This window comes from Brachyistius frenatus, unplaced genomic scaffold, assembly GCF_029030835.1.
Source record: "Brachyistius frenatus isolate BFR_SWC_R1_liver_20210118 unplaced genomic scaffold, ASM2903083v1 Contig_33, whole genome shotgun sequence".
Lineage (NCBI taxonomy): Eukaryota > Metazoa > Chordata > Actinopteri > Embiotocidae > Brachyistius > Brachyistius frenatus.
The window spans coordinates 3290580-3312918 of record NW_027210632.1 but is presented as its reverse complement, the minus strand read 5'-3'; the positions used below and the strand labels follow the sequence as shown (position 1 = coordinate 3312918).

At 41.4% G+C, this 22339-nt stretch overlaps 1 protein-coding gene across 1 annotated transcript; it reads right to left on the bottom strand.

Moving 5' to 3' along the window:
* Positions 1-6305: 6305 nt before the first annotated feature.
* LOC138621864 (hepatocyte growth factor-like) lies at positions 6306-21644 on the bottom strand. Its single transcript, XM_069700187.1, is given in 18 exon segments — positions 6306-6482; positions 6871-7004; positions 7121-7227; positions 7533-7670; positions 8160-8234; positions 8333-8441; positions 8652-8684; positions 9702-9841; positions 10964-11057; positions 12225-12358; positions 12551-12722; positions 14812-14930; positions 15123-15243; positions 15403-15545; positions 19484-19598; positions 20258-20370; positions 20536-20698; positions 21605-21644. Coding segments are annotated over 18 exon segments (2127 nt in total).
* Between the last annotated feature and the right edge of the window lie 695 nt (positions 21645-22339).

Here is a 22339-nt window from a genome sequence, read left to right as displayed (position 1 = left end):
GCCACCTTACTTTTCCCTTCAGCACACGTCCATCCACAACTCACAACTAACGTACGTATTTCTCTGTAACAGCCACAGACTTTCAGAAGCAAAGAGATTTTGTTCCTGTGAATCCAACAATGCCAAACAGCTTCACATCCCAACAGGTATACTATGAACCAGTAAACTTTACAGCCCCTTAAAATGTATGACAAGACGTGATGTGGTCCCACGAGAACCTGTTGGTTTCTGCCAGTTACAAGTTTGGTTGTTTTGCAGGAGATCTCTCGAGTTCCGTCTTTTAAGCAACATTTGAATCAAAATCTGGTGACAGTTTTCTGGTTTCCCGATCTCTGTCAATCAAACCTGATCAAACTGCCCCCCAAACAGCCCCGATGAAGCAGATAGTTGACTTTTAAACACTTAATAAATAATGTGCTTTTTAAAAAAAATTAAAAAAAAATCTAAATATACATAAAAAGCTTTTGGTTTCTCATAGATGACTGAAACATAGTATATAATCATATTTCTACTATGTTTGTGCTGATTTGAAGGCAACAAGAGGGTCAAGAATCGACTGTGAAAACTCTCTCTACAGCACAGCTACCAGGAAGTTACAAAATGGCTTCTACTTCCCAACAGAAACAGGTGAGATCCTGTAGAAATCTCTTTGATCAAATCAGTGTATTTGGTTGTCTCAGAGTTGTGTGATTATCCAGAGCAAAAAATGCATTAAAAAAAACAAAAACAAAAATGTATCTTGATTTTGTCCACAATTTCTCTCCATACGTATTTTGCCTGCACTATTTGTCCTGCTCCAGCTTTGATTCTTCTTCTTTTCTTTCCCAGTTTTTATAATTACATCACTATGTATGTATTAATTTATTAAACATAAAGTAGATTGTTGTTTTTACAGGTGAATTGCTCGTGGAGATGATGTACAATTTCCACACAAATATATACGATAGGAGAATGAATAATGGTGTAGATGTTGGGTAAATCCTTGTGTCTAATTGGCTGTTGCTGCTTGGAGCATACATATGCTTACTCATGACCCATCATTCTTAAATGTTGTTCCTACACTTAGCTGTCAGTTCTAGTAAATCACTTTATAAATGCGTCTTCCTCTTCATTTTTGGTAACTAATTTGTAACTGTTAGACTTTAAAGCAACCAAACTAATAATTTCATTTTTTTAAATTCTGATTTACAGGTATGAGGAATTCTGATAGTCTGACATCCATCTCCATCCCGCCCTCATTCGTCCATCAACCTTGTGACACTGTGACCCAGAGGATACAAAAAACTCCTCTGGATCTCCACAGAGATAGACTCACTTTCCCACTGCTTCACCATCCCACGGACACGAGGACCACCCTCCAATTAGAGACAATAAGAGCAGACTGTCCTGTGACTCAGCAATGGAACCAGCAGCCTTTTACTTGGCGACAGTTTCAATCAAGCGAGAGGTTTCTGTTCGGCCAGGATGTGAGTCCACATCGCTACCTGGACTAAAAGTGAGCCCACATTTTGTGAGGGACACGTTTTGGCCAGTAGAGGGAGACAAAGGATTGGAGTTGCAATCTGGCCTCGGACACTCATTTGATCTCAAACATACTGGAGCTTCACTCATCACCCTCTCTGAACTCTTGAAATGACAATAATTAGAAGTAACACAAATTCATATCTTGAGCCTTGAAAGGAAGAAATTCTTGTTATAATCTTTGGTCACATCAGACAATTAAATTCATCCACTAAACCCATTTGTAAAGAAGTTAAATCAACTTTATAAGACATTAAGTGCTGAATACAACCGGATAGATAAGATGGTAATGAGCTTTTTTTGAAGTGATGTTTTATTGATGTACATTTCCAGGAAATAAAATGTTATATGCCAAGGTGTGATGAAGCTGGTAATTCCTCTGCTCTCCTTGAAAGGTTGTAGGTTTTATTGGGTACATTTAGTGCTAATAGAGAATATTAAAAGGAAAAATGTTATTTGAGCATAACATTAGGTGGATGCTCTGCCGTGTATCTGGTCAGGGATCAGGTTTGAGGACTCTGCTGACTGCAACATAAATCATCGCTCCATGGATCATTTAAGGTTACCACGGGATGATATGGATGTTATCTCTTTTATAGTCCTGGGCTTGCTGTTTGTTTAAGTGCAGAAGGAGGTTAAGGCAACACTCCAAGATTTTCTGTCCGGGGAAAGGCCAGTGGGAGAATCTATAAAAGTTTGACTTCAAAAAGTCTAAACATGACCTGATATCTGCTCTGCTCGGTATCAGTTTTTATGACTGCGACAGGGCAGAGGCATTGAGTTCCTTTGTATCCCTTTACTGCAGAGAAGAGACAGTAAGACTCGCAGTTTCTTGATAATTGGTCACAGGGGGGAAAGCTTGGGATCAGAATGCAAACAGCTCGGTCAGCAGTGTGGAAGTGGCCCACTGGCAAAATGAACCCCGTCGGAATATAACGCTGTGAAGCCAGATGGGTCGATGACATCTCCACGAGACTGTTTGTGCTGCGATCTCTGCAGCAATTGGCTTTCTGAGCTGATTCCGTTTTATTATTGAAACGTCCATCAATCCTACAGAAACTGAGGCCAACTTTGACATAACTTAAAATGGTCAGGGAGGTTACAAACTGTGGTGGAAAGATACCGCATACATTTACTCAAGTATTGTACTAAGATATTTTACTTAAGTATTTCTGTCTCATGTTACTTTATACCACGTTTCACAGGCAATTACACCTTTTACTACACTACATTTGTTTGGCAGTTATACCAAACTGATTACTTTACAGATTAGGATTTTGCAATTAAAATAACTCATCTGCTTCACTAACAAAATTATTATTATTATTATTAATTTTTTTAACAATTTTTTTTTACATGGATTGTGTCCATTGTTCCCAGTTGTTTCCAGCCTTTTTGACAGTCAGCAGCTCCTCTTTAGTTTTGTATGATTGGAGAAATATAATAGGAATGCAGATTTGTGTAGTAGAACTGCATTTTTTTTGTCCTATTAACACGCAATCCTTATATTTATAAAAGTTCAAATTTAAAGTTAAAGTTAAAACTAGCTCCCTGTTGTCCTGCATTACTATTTAGAATATAATAATTGTATGCATATATAATAATATATCAGTCACAGGGCCCATTTTTTTTGTGAACTGTGCAGTTTCTTTTTCATACTTTGTGTAATATTTGTTACTTTTACTCAAATTTTAAATGTAATGATTTTACTTGTGTCAGATATTGTTGCATTTCTCCTCTTATTTGAATAAAAGATCTGAACACCACTAATTTACCCAACACACCTTTTTTTTTTTTCCCCTAAATGATTTGACACAAATATTAATATTGAGCAATAAAACGTTTCCTGAAAAAGATATCCAAGTTCAACTGGACCTCACTTGAATCTGCGATGTCCAGATTTGTTTCCCAAATGTTCCCTCCGACATGCTATTATTTATCTCTTTTACGGGTTGCGTGGATGACATCTGCTGCTGCAGACACTTCACAATATTTATTATACACCAGAATGTGCTTCTCTGACTGATAGTCACTAAACTGTCGAAAAATGGAGTAAACAGACCTACAGAGTGTGTGTGGCATCTGCCTGACTACATATTACACAGAAAGGAAATGTCAAGTTGTTTATTAAAATAGGAATAATACAAAGGCTACAAAATCCAGAAATCGATATAAAACAACGCACTAAAACAAAATAGCAGCTGTTATATTTAAAGTTATACAAACATATAAACAGAAGGATCGTGAAATAAAAATACTTACATATGATATTTACAAAAATTACAAATTGTAATTTACAGAATGTAGGACACTATTTACATCAAGGTTAATTAAATAACAGTTACAACTGTTGACATGGAGACTGATCGATTAACTTTACAATTATATGAGCCGCCGCGTAGCGAAGAATATTTGGAATTTGGTTTGAGCTCTTAAATCACCTTTAACAAAGTTTGCTTCCTTTAAACTGCCTCTTCACAGACATTCACTTCAGTTGTAAACTGTTCAAGACTATTCGAGGATTACATTTACACTATGAGATGGTTCATAACGTTAAAGGAAGTATTGCTAACCCTGATGATTCACTCGCTGGTGAGAATGTGAAATCTGTTGTCTTAAAGTCTGATGTATTAATATTGTTGCTTTATTGTTACTCGGCTGTACCATACGATATTCAGAGCAGTCATCTTAGATCTGAGAATTCAGATTTCATGTTTCGATTTACTCATAACAAGCACCAGCAAAAAAGAAATCTATATTAGTATAGTATTCTTGCCACATTAAGAAAGAAATGAGGAAAAATGTTTTTGTTTTGTTTTTTTGTTTTAAAAGAATACGATAATTTCATTATCAGTGCCAGACATACAGCATTTCAACTTCATTGTCAAAATGCAAAATCAAAAATAAACTTCCTCCCCTTATTTTTTTTCTCATTAAAGTGGCACTAACGCTCGATCATAGCAATCAGATGCTTCCAAGTGAAACATATATTTACTTTTCATCAGTAAATGTTGTTGAAAGGATTATAAATCATTTTCATAACCGACATGGATCAATAGCCAATGATTGTAATAATTGTTCCTCATTGATAGGCTTCACAGCTGATTTTGTTTATTTTTCTTTATATATTGTATTAGAATACTGATAATATCTAACAATAATATTAGCATTTTCTATATTTTTCATGCCTTGACGAGCTTTTGTTTTAGTTTGTACAGCTGATGCATGTTTAACTTTCACTTGCTTGTTAAATGCCCCCGTCTGAAAACCAGGGCAAAATGATAGGAACTTCGCCTGAAACGTCATCAATTAAAGATGTTTGGCCTCGTGAGGGTATATTGTATATTGTGCTATCTGTGTGGCTGTTGCACAAGAGACTTACACCTCAGTCATTTTCAGGTCTGTAATTCTCGGAATAAAGAAACTGCAGTCTAATTATCACATCTAATTCTGTTTCATTTTTGAACAATGTCTTCTGCTAATTAAAAAATAAATATACATCACTACAAGCTACCAGTCTCTTTAAATATCAAACACAATCAGAAGAAGCCAATCTGACATGTGAACCGAAAATATTCCAGATCTATAAGACCTATATTATCTTACAGCACGGCAGAAACATAATAAATCCGCAGGTATGTACCCACGCAGTCACTTTTCATGAAACAAAAAAAAAGTATAAAATATCCTACTGACCACACACAGCCCGCCAGGGGCCACAGTTCCCTCCAAACGGAGACCAAATAGCCATGTTATATTTGGCATGGCTCTTCTCTCTCATGCTACAAATATTAGCATAAGATTTGGAGCAGTTTGCTCAGTCCAACTTAGACCCTCCCACAGGGAAACTAACAGTTACAGCTAACTGGGGAAAAGGTAGTTCAGCTACTGCACACAATTAGCACTGCCTGGTTTGCCAGGTTTGCTGCAGTTGGCTTTTCAAGCAGCAAAAGTCCAGTCTACATACTTAAATACAGGCATATATGAAGCCAAGTTTGAATCTTTGCTGGACAGATTTAGATTTACAGACTGACTGGCTTCATTACTATTTTCTCATTCGGACCTTTATTATCTATGTAATGTAACAGTGACTTTATCATGACATTTTCACGCTTATATTTACCTCCTTTTTGGTATTCCCATAGTTTTTAGTTGTTTTTATACTTGTTAAGTTTCCTAAAATCTGACTTTTGTACATTTGTTGACTTGAAGGAACATTTCTGTCTATCCACATCACTTGTGTTAAAGGTAAAAAAGATTTGTGGTCCAGTTCAACACATACAAAAAAAAAAAAAAAAAAGAAGTAATAAAATCCCAGTCAAAGACAGCTACCTTCAGTGGTAACTGCCAAGGAATTGGGTTCAAGTATATTCCAGGAGATAATACTGAATCACAAGAGTCATTGTCTTTGTTTGCATGGCTTCAGAAGCTCTGAACATGTCAAAATACGATTAGGTCGCGTCCATGTGCCAAGACTTTGTTTGTAAGAATTCGATTAAGGCTAACTAACAAGATCTCCTCTTCGGCAAAGGGGAAGAACTCGGTGAAATTCCATTTGGTACGTCCAGTCTTCAGTAACTAGTCTCCGTCCTCTTCATAAAAATTCAAGCCCAAGATCCCAAAAATGGCCACTTTCCATATTTCCTATAACTTTGTTTCTCCCCCGCGGTCCACATCGGAGAGCTCTTGGAAGTTTTTTGTCCCTCCTTGCCACCCCCTCCACCCCCGCCCCCTCTCCTCTCACAGGCTATGGTATACAGTCCTGTGTTTGTTTTTTTAAACCATCAGTTCCTCTACAAACTGGGGTACAGTTTGAACACTTTGTATATCCACTCAGAGTAGAAAGCCACGTTAACGAACAGCGCAGGCTGCGACGAGGCACATTTCGTCCTTTGGATGCTCACGCCGATTATGACTTTGCGCTCGTGTTCCTGGCAAACCAACGGACCCCCATTGTCTTTCTGCAAGAAAATAGTGTATAAAGAAGCTGCACATTATTCAATATAATTATGCTGCACTGTATGTGTTCAAGGTAAACCAAACACAAAATGTCTAAAACACGGACAGAATGCTTAAAAGATCAGTTCACCCACATTATAAAAACATATTTTTTACCAATTTACCACTTTTAATACTGTCCTAATTAAAACATCTGCTGCCACCTAAATGAAATGTTTTTACATAAAAAAAAGAAAAGTCCCAGTTAGTAAAGAAATCTACGAACTTTGACGTCAACCATTTTCAACGGGACTATTTTTTTCAGTAGAAAATAGGTATTTGTTATTTGGGTGAAATGACCCTTGAAATTCTGTGCATTCACATTTCATGACACAGACTTATGATCCTTACATCACATACACCTTCTCCTCTCCTGCCGCCAGCACATATCCTGCTATCCCCGGCGTCCCCTTTGATTTGCGAGCACATGTCATTGTTGACCATCGGCATGGTTACGGTGTTCAGCGCTTCATCGTACCCGGTATCTGAAAAAAGAGAGGGATGTGAAAGCTGTGAGGGGTCAGTGTTACAGGAATCCCTTTGTTTGAATGAGCATGAACATAAAAAAGTGGTTTGACATATGGGTGGTAGAAGGCAGTACTTTTGGTTTCCCCCCATCCATACATGGTGCAGTTGGTGCCTTCGGTGATGCGACACTCTTTTACAGGGAGATGAATGGTGGAGGCACCCTCAGACACAGGGGCAGGACTAGAAGTAACATGAATGGTCATGAATCATAGCCAATAAATACAGTATGCAGACAAATAAATGGCTCTTATTTTGTTCCTTTTAAGAAAAAAAAACAGTGCAGCAAAACTAAAAAATTGCTCAAATCTGGACATTTTTAAAGTAATGAAAACAGACTTTCATGCTTTTCGAAGCCCAAGCTTTAACCAAGTTACACACATAATAGTATGATACAAAAAAATTGAATATTCTTTTGTATCCCTGGTTTATGCTCTAACATTAGGAGTTTATATTGATGTAGACCTAGCGAATAGTTGAGTACTTACTCAGCTAGTTTCAACATAACCAGATTGGATCCTTCTGGGCCACAGATGAGGCGAGAGATGCGTAGCCTCGGGTGGTTTGAAGACTCATTGAGGTGTCGCAGACCGACCTGCACGCTGTAATCCCTGAGATCTGGAACACTGACAACCACAAGGATCAGTGTAAGACAGATGCCTTTAGTATCTTTGCCGCTGAAGAGAACACGAGTGCAATGTTTACAGCAACCTTACTTTTAAACACTACTAACAATGTACAGTAATCACTGTTACTGAATGGGATACAGTTAGTCAGACTAGCTACTAAAACTCTTAACGTGTACATCAATTTTAAACACAGTATGACGTACAATTTCTCCAAAAACAACCACGATTAAATGTTAACAGTCATATTTGATAAAAAAAAAAAATCCTTTTCATATTGCAAACATGCAAAGATTCAAGGCCAAAAAAAAGCAAGAAAAAAAAAATCAACGTCTCAAGCAATCTTTGGTTTGCTTGAGACATTGCTAAAGAGATTGGGTACTGTTCAGTAAAGTCACTGCTGCAGATGAGAGGGATATACATTAACTGGCTCTATAAGGAAATGCATAAGTAAAGGTAAAAGTAAAGGTAAGAATGTCGAGAGGATACCAGGAGGTGAAGCACTGCTGGTCTGTCAAAACCCAGTTTTCTCTGATCAGTGAGCCGCCACACAAATGAACCCTCCTAAGAAAATTTGGGAAGATCATCTTTTTCATTACAGTGCATTACATAAAGGTGGATAAAGGTCATTCTGAAAAGCACAAAGAAATAAAATGACTTACTCTCTTTGGATGCTTACAACCCAGCTGCCATCGGTACCTCGCACTTGATGGCCTCCAACTATTCTGGTGTTTATATGCACAAAGCATGATATCTTGGGCCTAGTTAGACCTAAACAAAGAGATATATTTGATACTGTACATTAGACGGATGTATTTTCTGAAAACTTCAAAAGCCAACCATGAAATATGATTTGTTTAGTCAAGTAAATGACAACAGGAGGACTTGATAGAAGAAGTTAGATGTAAAAGGGAGGAGATCAGAGATAAGAAGACGGATGGAGGAGGATGAGGTTGGTGAAAGCCAGAAAAGGACACTCACTGTTTGGTTGAGGAGCCACCGTAACTGATTCACCTGATAGGAGTAAAGCAGAGGCCGACAGTGAGTAGAGACCCCACAGCAGCAGGGAATAATTCAGACCACTGACCATACGTTGACACACAAAGCATGAAACCTCAGTGAAAACGACAAGCTCTTATAAAGACTTATCTCTGTATCGTCGTTGGAGGCTATAACAGCAAGCAACCACAGCAAATAAATTTTCCCAAGACCTCAAAAACTTCACGGGAGACATGTTTCACATTATGAAAATTATTATACAGCCATTCGAAAGAGGCTCTTCACTGCGGCCAGATTGAAACCAGCCAAAGGAAATGTCGGGTCCGGCGGCACGAGTGTGCGTTTTCTCAAATAAAAGGATGGCAGCATCTGTTTTCTGTTTGAACGTCGTGTATTCGCACAGCTTCGCTCAAAACCACAGCTAACAGATTACGTAAACCACCAGGCAAGATGACATTTTAGTTGAAGACAACAAAGGCAGCGAAGCTAAATCACAAGTGTTATTGTATTGCACGACACCCACACACCAAAACAGTCTTCTTACATGCCCTCCCAGACGTCCTGCTTGCACAGTTTGTGGCTAATGAAATTTCAACATGTGTGCTAAGCGTAAAGGAAACACATTATCTTCAGTCCCCCTCACTTTGACAACAAGCTTCTCGTCCTTCAAAGGCAGCCATTTTTGGACTACTGAACAACACTTCTGACCTGCTTCTGAAAGACCATCTAATGTTTAACAGCTGGTTAGCTTAGCTTAGATTAATGACTGCAAATAGGCTGGAAAATAGCAAGCCTGGCTCTATGTCAGCTGGCAACAAAATATACCTACAAGCGCCTTTAAATGTTACTACTTAGCTCGTCATATGTCGCCTGTTTAGTCTGCACATGTTGTATATTTACAGGTGAGTCTGAGCTAACCTAAGCTGCTACACGGCAGGTGCATCGTTCATCGGCCTTCTGCTTTGTTGAACTCGCACGTGTCTGCTTACAGAGAAGAACATTGAAGGATATATGCTTATTTAAGTCACTCACAGTGCTTCAGTTTGCAGTAGTCCCAGGCCAAGCGGTTGTTTGGGTTGGTGTAACACCAGGGGCCGTGCTTGTCCCGGTCTGGGTTCCGGCAGTAGTTCTTCTCCAGCCCTACATTGGATACTGTAGAGTGAGAATCCCCACTGTAAAACACACAAATACAGATTCTCATATTCCACTTGTTATTTTGCTCACAGTGTTTCAGAACTAACACCGGGTCACATCTTATAAAGAACACAATTGCATGTTGGGAGTCGCGCGCTCGCCGTCATGCGCATACAGAACGAGCGCACTGTGAGCGACCACGGTATGCCTGGAAAGTCTGATTCCAATAGTGCAATGAATCCTCTGCATATGCACAGAGCCCGTAGAAGGAAACGCAGAGTTTTGCGAAGAGTGCTCATGGGAGTATGAAAGTATGCAGTCTAAGCATTCAGCGGGGCTCAGACCAACAGGAGCCACATCCTCCATGGGGCGATTTGGTCGTGCTCTCGATTGGTAGGAATTCACATCTAATCGTGTGTCTTTTTGCAATGTTCCACTTGGCTCTACGAGACTTAAACGTAATCTCCTCAGATATCCAAAATATCCCTGAAAAGCAATTACTATCGAGGAGTTTAGACACACACATAATGCTAAGCGATGGGCAACAATTTGTCAGGGAGTGAAGATAATTCCACTTCCCAGGAGAATGTTAAACAAGCTGTAGCTCTCTGCAATTTTTTCCTGGGGTGACCCTTGACCTTGAGCAGGGTAGACTTGCTGGCTGCAGACAATGCGAGGGAGCTGATTGGCTTTGATCTGCTTTCCTCAGAAAGCACTTCCTGGGGTCAGGGGTCGGCTCTGGAACATGTCCATCTGTCTCTGCCATTTTGGCTTTTAAGATTCCTGTAAATTAAGTAATTGACTTGAGCATGAAGTAACAGTGGTGGAGTGGGCAACCTTTCCGTCAGGATGAGTCACTCGGAGAGCACCCCAGGGTTTCCTCTCGTCAGTTAGATGAATAATAATTGGACCTCGTATTGACCCCTGAGGAACCCCTGATTTCCTCTCGCTGTTTGTTTTCACTGCTTAGCTTCATTCGGATGAAAACGATTTTCACAAGGCAATTGGAGCTAAGTTGTCAACAAACACTCATCAAGTGAGCTGAGAGGAATGTCAGTCTCTCTAGGAAACAGAGTTTCACAGCACAGCTGAAGCTCAGCGGGGGGTTAGCGAAAGGAGCAACACAACAAAATTCTTTGGAGAATTAATCACTTTGTTACCTGTTGATGTGATGGGACCAGTCTGCACAGGGAATCCCCGATCGAGTTGTGGATAAAGTGCCTCGGTACATCTCTCCATTGTCTTCAAAACACTCTGAGGAAGAACAGGATACAGTTATTTCAGACCTCCTTGTTAGATATTCCCAGGAGTGCTAAGAATTACCGAGCTCCTTAAACACCTAAATATCTTCGGCATACTCAGAAACACACATTCATGCAGTCACAGAGACAAAAAAAAAAAAAAAATGATTTGGGTGTATACTTCTCCTTTTGATTTGGATCAATTTGGTGTTAAGGGACCCCCGTGTAACTGGCGGTTCTCAAATATAACAGAATATTTAAGCCTTGCTACGTCTGTTCTTAAACAGAACCAGGAGAGGGCCTGTTGTAACTAACCGGCTGGCTGCTTTTTTTTTTTTTTTAACATGTGTGGCCTTCTGAAATGTAAAGCAGAGAAACAAGGGAAATGACAGCGAGCACTGTTGCCAAAGTCTGGTGTTTTTGTTCTTCTGTGAAATGGCATTCATTGGGCAGCACGTCGCCATGTGGCACAGTCCTACGAGCGCAATGCAGAAAGTGTCGGGATAATCCCACATCGCAAAAACACGACATGTCTTTTCAAGCATCTGTTGGTCAGTATTTAGATCTCATGATTCAAGAAGCAACATGGACATATTTTTTTTTAGTAGCTGACAGCATGCTTTCAATTTGTTGGACGTTTGGCACATACAAAAGGCTCTGGTAGTTTGACAATTTAGAGAAATATGCTTTTCTACTTTGTTGCTGAGAGTTTGATGAGGGAATTGCTACCACTCTGAAGACTAAAGAAGAGCTTTAGAGGGAAACAGCTGAAGGTAACAAAATCTGCACCTCTATATTACCACTTCATCGCTCATTTGTTCGATCCACATAAAAAAACGGAACATAGACGTTGTGGCTTTAAGGTATGTGCCAGACTGTTTCTTGACTGTGAGCTTTAACTACGACAAGACTCTAACTTGTTCTCACGCTGCAGTTTTTGAATGGACAAAACAAACCAAAACAACATGCAAATTGTGATGAATTTTGAATTTTTTTTTATAGGCTCGCTGTTTTCCTCTTTTCCCACTCTTTGTGCTAAGCTAACAGGTGGCTAGCTGCCGCTACATCGTGCTACGGCATAAATATTAAACCTCTCCTCTAACTCTTGGAAAAAAAAAAAAAAAATAAGCGCGATGCCCAAAACACTGAAGTATTTCTTTAAAACTGAAAAGTAATTTACCTATTTTTTGTGTGGCCTCAGCGTCACATCTGGGGATGTGGGTGCAGTTGGCTATCCTCTGATTAGGGTCTGTAGTGAAGCACCATGGGTAATCTGCCCCATCAGGGTTACGGCAGTAATTCTCTCTAAGATCTCTGTAACACACACACAAACTACAATTTAAATGATGGTGCTGATGACTGTTATTTTAAAGCAAAGCTAATGAACATTACGCTTCCTTCAGACATTTTAACAGTCAAATGCACAAAATGGACAAATGATCTCCTTAACACTGCAGAGAAAGCTGAATCCGAGCTGCCGGCCACCATGAAACAAGCATTACTCACTTGCATTTGAAGTTCTGAGGAAGAAAGGAGTGGTTATGAGGGAACTGAGAGTCCCAGCGCTGACACGTCACACCCTCTGGAGTGACATTCATCGTGCCTCGGTAATCTGTGCCCTTATCCTGGACACAGGACGTCGTTCCGTTGACGTCAGAGTCCTCACTGGGGTCTGAGTCTGCGAGAGAAAATGTGTAATCGTGAGTTAGAAGCACAAAGGACAAAGGGGAAAGTCACTAAGGAAAGTCAGGTGCAGAAAGTGAAGGGCAGGAATGAGGGAGGAAGAGAAAGAAGGAGATATTAATCCCCAGAAGAATGTGTCATGTTTAACCGAGAGATAGATGATCAAAAACAGTAGCACTCCCCCCGTTCGCTTACATTGCGATAGGAAACTTTCTGTGTATTCATAACACCGGTGCCCCACATTCTTGCACGTAGGGACATCCACAAGTTATTTAACTTGCTGACAGCACACACCAGCATTGTTACTGTCACAAGAAAACCCTGAAGTCGGTTCTTATTTGTACCTTTGCTGCTAAATTAAACATGAAATTCTTCTTCTGGTGAATTTGTTTATTGCAAGGCCAACAAAACATATCACATCAGCCAAGTCTGATTCGGGCAACTTTATCCACCGGCAAACTATTCCAAACATCTTCAGATGGAATTCTGCTTTTCAGCAGTGCAGCGGCAGCGGCACACAGGGAGCGACTTCTCCCCTCCGGATTTCTGTCTCTGTTTCTTTAGCCTTTGACAAATGAGATGGGAGAAGATGGAGGAGGAAAGGGAATGTTTTGAGGCAGAAACGAGAAAGGCGGGTGGAAAAGAGGGATTCTTTGGCTTGATGTAATGCATGCCAGTGTCTGTGTGTGCACTAGTGCAGCACAGGTCAGTGGTTTTTATCTTTGTGAGGGCAGGCAGTGAGGGATACACACATCTGGACAAATGCAGATCATCCGCCCTCACTGTAAATCATGACCTGCACTGCAAAGTACATGTGTGTACGTGTCTGACAGAGACAAAGAGAGATGCTCTGTGTGTTTGTGACTGTGCGTGTGGGAATATTTCATTGTGCAGCCTCCAATCCTGCAAAAAGAAAAAAAAGAAAAAGAAAAACCTCTCCAGTGGCGTAACCTCTTTTTGGTCCTCATTATTTTCCTTTTCACTCCGTCTTTTACATTACATATGAAGGCAAATGTTATCTAAACTAAACTAAGTCTCTCTGCCAGTTGTAACATGAGTCAAGTGGAGTCATTATTATTCTATCCACTTACAGGACATTACTCAAACAAATTTACATACAGTAGTAATGAATGACGGATAGATGTGTAACCAATGATGATTTATCTGTGTTTTTGTCCCTAGTAATAGTACAAAATCGCATCTCAATTTCTAAGAATACATGGCGATATCTTCATTTCATTTTCTCGTAAAACACGATTTTCCGAAAGATATTGCCCTTTGTGGTGTTGCGATGGTGGTGTTTGGCTCAAAATCTCCCATTGCTGCTCAGTACGGTTGAGTTCTGGTGACTGCACAGGCCACAGCACATCATTTTTATTTTCATCAAACCATTCATGGTCCCCTGGGCTCTGTAAGAAATCCTCTGCAATTGTATAGCTCTTTTTTTTCAAATTTTTCACGACTTAAAAACAATGTTCACACCACTAAAACAACTATTAGACCATGCAATGCTGATGGCAGGCCCTTTGGTACAGTAGGCTCTATTGTAATCCTCCGCTTTAAAGCCGTGCGCGGCCTCTGTAAACCATTCGAGGCTCTCTGAAGACGGGCCCTCTCGTTTTACAAACAAACCTATTTACTCTTCCTCGTTGAGGTTGAAGGATTGGAGGCCAAACACCACATGAAACACTCAGCCGGATAAACAAAAGACTCTGCAGGGGAGAAGGGGAGCTTTTTTTTTTTTTTTTTCCACAATTGACCACAACTAACCCAAAACCACCAAAATCCTGTAAGTAACAAATCCCCCGGCACATTTAAACAACACGCTGGTGGTGCAAAACCGCTATCTGTCTGTCCAAAAACCAAGGCATTCTCAAAGCTATGACCACTTCTCCATCCTAAATAGATTCCTGACTGTGTGAGACATGTTGTAATAAGGTTGTAACGGTAATAGATGTTGAGAAAAACTACCATCAGAGTCAGAAATCAGAGGAAAACACCAATTTGGTTGTCCGTTAATTTGTTTGAAGACTGTCCACAAAGCTCCAGCTCCAGATTTGAGTACACACACAGATTGGTCTTACCACACACAGTGATGTTACAGTACTCCCACGGAGTTTTATGATCCATGGTGTAGCACCAGGGACGGAGACGATTATCTGGGTTGCGACAGTAATTGTCCTTTAAACCTTTGTGACGATACCTGAGAAAGGAAAAGGGACACAGGATACAGGGGAAAAGAGGAAAAGAAAAAAAAAAAGCAGAGATAAAGGTAAGTCATAACAACTGGTGAGGTCTACCTCTCTCGAGGATTAGCGTCATTTATGTAAGCATCTGTCTTGGGTGTGTGCTGGTGTTGTCCGTGGGAAAGATTACTGCGTGATTTGCAGCTTACTTTTTGGGCTGGAAGTGGTGTTTGTGAGGCCTCGCCGAGTCCCATCTCTGGCACTCCCTGCCGCTCTCTGTATGGTCCATTTCGCCCCGGTAGTCCTCCCCGTTACACGTCATGCAGACGTCTGTCAACACACAAACAGCAGTTATAAAAAAAAAAAACGTCTTTTCTCTACTAAAGAATACAAACGAAACGTAGGACACCGATTAAAAGCTGAATTGCCTGTCGGTTTTTGCTTTATTTTGTCTGACTCTTTGTCTGATGGTATTTAGCAGGATCTCACCCTCTGAACACTGCGGTATGCCGCACTCCTCAGCTCGTACGTTGGGGTCTGTGGTGTAGCACCACGGACCACCAGGATCGTTGTTGGGATTCCGACAGAAGTTCTCCCTCAGGTCCTGCGTCGGGAACCTCTCTGGATAAAACCTACAGGGAGGCAGCAGACAGGCATTATTGAAAGTGTTAGCTGATACTGTGAGCTGTATAAATAAATCTCCGGGAGTACTTGCACACTTGGCTGCCCCAGCTAGTGCATACAGTCCCGTACCTGCCAGCTAGTGCTTGAATAACAAACCAAATAAATTCAAAGGGGCATTTACATAAAGATGTAAGCCTCTGTGTAATGCTAGTGCCTACCGCAAGACCAGGTTTCATTTTAAATCCTGCAATGACAAGTCATCGCAATCGTATGCAAAGAAAGTAATCAATACGCTTCTCCTTTGCAGGTTTGCACCTTTTGCATGATCGCCTTTCTGAGTCCAAGCATATCCCCCCCAGTTCCCTGAAGTGTGAAGCAGCCAGACTGTCACAGCACAGTAACCACCAACAGCACAGAACAAGGCTATGGACCACTTGGAGCAGCCCAAGCGGGTCCTTTGCTGGCAGCTGTTAAACCTAATCCTTCTCTGTCAACTGCTACATCTCGTCAGTGTGAGCGAGACTGTAAGAAGAAGAACCTGGCTTGTACAACCACATGTTGTAGCAAAGAGAAGCAGCATGGGATCCCCCCGCACTAAATGGACATCTTCTGTCATGGTGGGATGGCAAAAAAAAGCTGGCATGTCAGCACCCCACTGATCCTTGCCGACCTCCCCCCCCTCCCCTCCCCCCATCTAGGGAGACAGTGAGGGAAGACAGAAGAGGAAAATTTGGGGGTGTAGATGTTGGGTGAAATGAAACAAGTGACTGTCCAAAGCAGCAAAATATTTAGAAAAGATAGCATAGTGGACTGAGAAGAAAAAAAAGAAAAAAGAAAAAGAGTCCATCTACCCTTCAGCAGCTTGTCTGAACACTCTACCTCAGGCAGTGACTCTTGAAAGGGGTTGAGTCGACTCCGCTCTCCCCTCCGTGCCCGGGGGGGCTTACGCAAGGTTTCTACAGTAATGCACAACATCATTCAGCCCCAAGGTGGAAGAAATCTCAGGCAGCTAACTCAGAAAGACCCTCCAACCATGTAGTCATATGTGTCATAATATACCAGGGTTAGGTCTGACAGCGATGTTTCACTTATGCATGTAGCTAAAACAAAACACTTGTTCCCCTCCAAATGCAGCACTCTGCCAAAGGGCCAAAACTCACATCTGTTGTGTGTAACTCACAAGCTCAATAGACTGGAGTTCTATCCTAATACAATATCCTTAATTTATAAATGGAATTACAAAGTTCTTCACTTTGCAAAAAAAAAAAAAAAAAAAAAAAAAGCCTGCATCTGGTGAGACTCTGTAAAAAAAGGCCGGAGCTAGGGAACAAGTTAACCGTAATGATGTTGTGCTAACAGATGTTGGCCAGTTATTCATCTCCGTGCCAAAGTGCGTTCCCATCGGAGCACAGGCAGACACTGTGCACACATGCCTCGCTCTCTGGGCCGACCAAACATATTGGCTGGATTTTGGACGTTGCTAAAGATGAAATCTGGACCTGAAGTAACGGCTGTGAAATGTCTCGCAGTACATACACCTGGTGGAGTGAACATCATGCTGCAAACACGATAGCGTCCAAAGATTCCGAGATTATAGCAAGGACTCCAAGACTGTATGAATTCTAATAAATGAGGAATCACTGCGGCACTGTCATTTTCATAGACTGCATATGAAAATAGATGTCGATTTCGGGTCTCAAAAGTGAAGCCACGCAGAAATGCCTTTAAGTGCAATACCACTGGGGGCCACTAGGGGCTGCCTCCAAAAAGAATTCTAGCTCCAATAGACTTCAATTCAAAAAGGATTCATTTCTTTCATAAAATACAAAGTCAATATATTTCTTTCCTAAATAATAATGGTCACATTGGCTAAATTAATTTCTTCTGATTAGTGTTCTGGTGCTTCTTCTGACAATAATCCCGTAACAAATTCGAGAATAGGCCTTAAAGAGAAGTATGTTTTGGGGGCGTGTCTGGTTTAATTGACATGACTGCAGCTCAGTTTCTGGTAGTGTGGGTGGATTCTCAGTCCAATCCACCTCTCACTCCTCCCCAGATCCGCCCTCTTGTCCAAACATGGTCACTTCTGGCACCAAAACACCAAAATGGCAACAACCAAAATGCCAGATTCAAGATTTCAAAATGACAGTTCAGTTGGTAAATTCAGTCTATTGAATATGAAGTTACAGTCCCGAGATGGTTAGCTTAGCTTAGCTCGGTCAGACTGGCTCTGTCCAACTCTAACAAAATCTAAAGTTCACTAATTAACAATCAGTCCTTGTTTCCAATCCTCCTGCTGATCTAAGCTAACTATATGACCTGACTAATTCATGTTACTGTACAGGTAAATTGGTGCTTGAAAGTTTGTGAACACTTTAGAATGTTTGGCATAAATATGATCAGATTTTTACACGAGTCCAAAAAGTAGATAAAGAGAACCTAATTAAACAAATGAGACCAACATATTATGCCTACTCATTCATCGATAGAGTGAAATGATTCCATATTAAATGTCTGTAAGTGGAAGAAGTAAATAAACCTCACACTTACTATTCTCCAAACGTCAAATCTTTTTTCTTTAACACACCAAATCAAAGCTGCAGGGGTGTGTTTCTGCAGCTGAGAGTGCTGTCTGACTTTCCAGTAGAAATGTGTAGGAAAACAAAAGAACGTCCCAAAGGGAAAAGATAAATGACTGCAATGTTATCTATTATTATTAATATGAAGAGAAATGTTCCGTTCCAATCTCCACGCTTGGCTGGGCATCAATACACACTTCTTTCAGAGCTCTAAATATAGACAACAGGTGGAAGTCCCATTCCTGGAAGGGAACCTCCTGAGAAATCACCCCTACCCCACGGCGAGCGGTCAAGCATGAAAATAATAGTTACCTGAAAGTCAAATGGTGCGTGGTTCATTATGCTGGTAATTCTCAAACAGCGGGACAGTCCCATGTTAGGTAACCCCATGGTGGCACTAAATCTCCCTTAAGTAAAGCTCCCTCTGACCCTTTGAAAGTTTAAAGTTGCTGACAAGTCCGAACGATAGAAAAACTGCCGTATCCGAGAAGAGGACTGGGGCCGTGTGTCAAATAAACAATGACAAAGGATTCCCAATGTGAACAACTGCTTCTGGAAAGTGATGAGGGGGCTCGGGGAAGGACTGCAGGGACCAACACAGCAGTCTGTTTTAATTGCCGGGAATCACCGAACCTGTATTTTCTCTCCGTATGCTTTGTGAGCTCAGCTGGGCATCAGATAGAACATGACTTCAGTCTATAAATCTTTTTACGCCTTCTTTCTTTCATTCGACCTCCCTTCTATTTTTCACTCTGCACCTCCTCAAACTCTTATTACTCCGTCCCCCCGACGCCCCCCCCCCCCCCGCCTCCCCGCCGCTGTTAAAATATCTTGTGACTAATGAGCACCGCTAATGAGCTGCTGGCACAGAATCACTGATCTTAGCCTAGCCGGAGCTGAGAGAAAACATCTTTGGGATACACCTGATGGCCTACAGTGCTGCAAAGAAAAAAACTCATCGGGGAGGACAGCCCTGCATGTGTTGAAAGAAATCTGACTTAACTCTGGATAAACGTTCAACTGTCTCCGAGCCTCTACCTTCCTTTAACCCCCGGGGTGCAAGGGGATGAACTGAGCCACGATAAATCAAGCGCTGAGGCCTGTTCAGTATCAGACACAGAGAAATAGAGAAGGAGCATCCAGGAAGGTGGTGGAAGCCTGAAGGTTAGAGATGCGAGCTTTGAAGGCTGTTGGTTCACGAATCTGGTAGAGAACGATTATCACAATCTTGACCTGAAAAGCAACCACAGGTGGACCGCTGGGCAAGGCTCTGCACATCAAGGTGACCCGTGACTCTTATAAACACACTCCATTCTCAAATAGAAATGCTTTGTGTTGATGTTCTCAGTTAAGAGGAGAGAACTTACGTGTGCTCATTGATGTTATTATCTGACCACGCTTGGCAAGTGATGTTTGACTTCGTCCAAGACCTCCTCCCTCTGTAGTTGTCCTTGGTGCCGATGATGCACTCCCTTATATAATCTAAGTGAGAGCAAAGGCATGAAAAAAAAACAAAAAAAACCCCATCAATTTGTGTTCTTGCTTTGATCCAAGTTGTCCATGTGTACTCGTTGTGTGCCAATTTACACAGAATTTAGCCGATTAAACGTTGATTTGCGCTCGCTGCCTCAGCCACCTGGAATATATTTTCCCATGTATGGTCAGAGAAACTTTTTTTTACAGCGCACATTTTGTGTGTCCCAGTTTGTGTGTTGTTCCCAAAACAAACAGCTCCCTGAGGTTCATTAAATGTCACTGAGGGGAGTTTTCGTAAATTTTGCAATAGATTCTAAAGTGCAAGATTCCACAGCTTGAGCTCAAGGAAACTTTTGCGCTCTGACTGTAAACAATGATTTTTTTTTTGTTTACACTGCACTTAAGATCTTCTACGTGTTTATGCATGCGACTCTCCCCACCGGAGTGATGAAACGGCGGGGTGGGGAGACTGGTTACTTTTATTGTGTCAACAAAGACACCAAAAGACCTTAAAAACTGAGGAGCTGACGCAAGGGGCTTAATCTCCAACAAAACGATTTGCCTGTGCAAATCCCTCTCTGCACCTGAATGTCCTCCTGAGAAAAACACTGGAGTGCATTGAGGCACATTTAAAAGACTTTGCCTCTAAAATGTATGACATTTACCTTTTTTTTCATACAAAGTAAAGTTGATGTTGGCCTGCTTCTGCACACCATGGGTGAAACGGTCAAAAGGAAGCAAGTGGCATTTCCTGTTGTGCCTCTGAAAGTTGAAAGCCCTGTAGAAAACACACGGGAAGTAGTTGGAAGATGAGCTAGTGATAAACAATCAAAATATGTAAATAGTATGACTCAATACAGAAGGAGAGGAGGAGGGAGGGTAAAGTGGCCGTGAAGGAACCACGTGCCGGACTTCAGAGATACAGAAAGAGAGCGTAACTCACCTGCAGTTGACGTTTTTCTTGACCTTCTTGCATTTGCGGGCGCAGTGTTCCTGGGAGCTGCTGTTTCGTACCAACGTGGGCTGAGGACACTCCGTGCAAACCAGCATGTGGCTCTCCGTCTTTTCATACTTTTGTAATAACTGGTGAGACTTTCTGCAGCAACCTGCAGGACAAGAGGACACAATATGAGATGATGCACATCGCCATCAAAGTTGCAAATGGATTTTTATCCAGCTTGGAGCTAGACAATGTGGAAGTGGAAACAGAGGAACAGGCTACAAATATGAATGATCATGTCTGCCAAAGTCCATATAATTAAAGCCAAATTGAATGGATATACTCCTCTGTTGTCAGTAGACAGTATTTTTATTCTCTACATGACCAAATCTGCAATCATTTCGCTGTCTTAAGCCCAATGATGTAATTTCTTGCAAGTCTTAACATCACTTTCCTTCCCAACTCTGCCGTCCATCCCATATTGTGTGAATACTGCATAGGTTCTCCTGCAACAACTAAGTTAACCAATGGTCAGCTCTTTGAAAGTTGATTCTTTGACCGTTGTTATGTTGCTGTTCTGTATGAGGTGCAATCAAAAATTTCAGAAACCGTTCCTTTTGCAGGGAGCAATAACTTTTAAGAGTAAGTATTCCAAGTTACGTCGCTTTATCAACATCAACACCTGCGTGCTATGCGTTTTTGTCACCACCGGCACATGAACATTTGTGATTTCACCATGGTTCTGAAATTTGAGCTGATGGCACAAATCAAATTCTATGTCAAACCTGGGAACTCGCCAGAGACCCATGAAATGCTTCAGAAAACCTGCGACAATGAAGCAATGAGTCGGGTGAAATGTTCTGAGCAGTAATCACATTTCAAGAGGGGCAGAACATCACTGTCCAAGTCGTGTCAGGTCAGGAGAACAACCAAGAGAATGCAAGTGATTATCTTTAACATTCACTGGGTAGTGCATCGTGAATTCATCTCCCAGCGTCAGTTTTATCATCAGTTCATCAGTTCTACTGTGATGGTCAGAGATGCCTGAAGAAAATCACTCAGTGCAAATTACCTGAACAAAGCGGCACAATGGCCTTCGGGTTCTCCAACATTGACAACGTTTCTTGCTCTCAACAACACAATCGTAGCTTCCCATCACGCCTTCTTACTAGATTTGTCTCCTTGTGATTCCTTTTTGTTGCCTAAAATGAAGTTTAAGCTAAAAGGTCACCGTTTTTGACAAGCGCGAATCGCAGATGGTGCTTTACGCACTTTACAGAAAATTATTTCCAGGGAGCGTTCCAAGCATGGAGGGAGCACTGGGAACAGTGTATTTAATGGCATTTGGCTCAACAAAAAAAAAAATCAAGAGCATCCTGGTTTGGTTTGGGCAGGGATTCTCAGTTGCACATTGCATCAACATTACCAAAGAGTCATACATCACTCAAACACTGGAAGACATGGGCCAACGTTTCGCTGCTGCTGTCGAAGGAGCGGGAAACGAAGAGGATCTTGTTGAACAGCACGAGGTCGGAACACTGGTTTCAGCGTGTTGCCATGAAGGAGGCGGAGGAAAGATGAAACCGTTCCACTGTCGTACACAGAAGTGGGTGGCCAGCGTTTCATGAAAGCATCCTTCAAATACAGTTTGCTTCAAGCCCCGTGTTTGTTGTTTGGCATGTCAGCGTCCACCCTGCTGACACACGCTGAAGCATTTTGAGCTTAAACCCTTCCAAACTAGATGAGGTAGCAGGTAGCAAAGTTTACGTGTCAGAAAAGCCGCAAGTATGAAACGTGTCGAGGATCA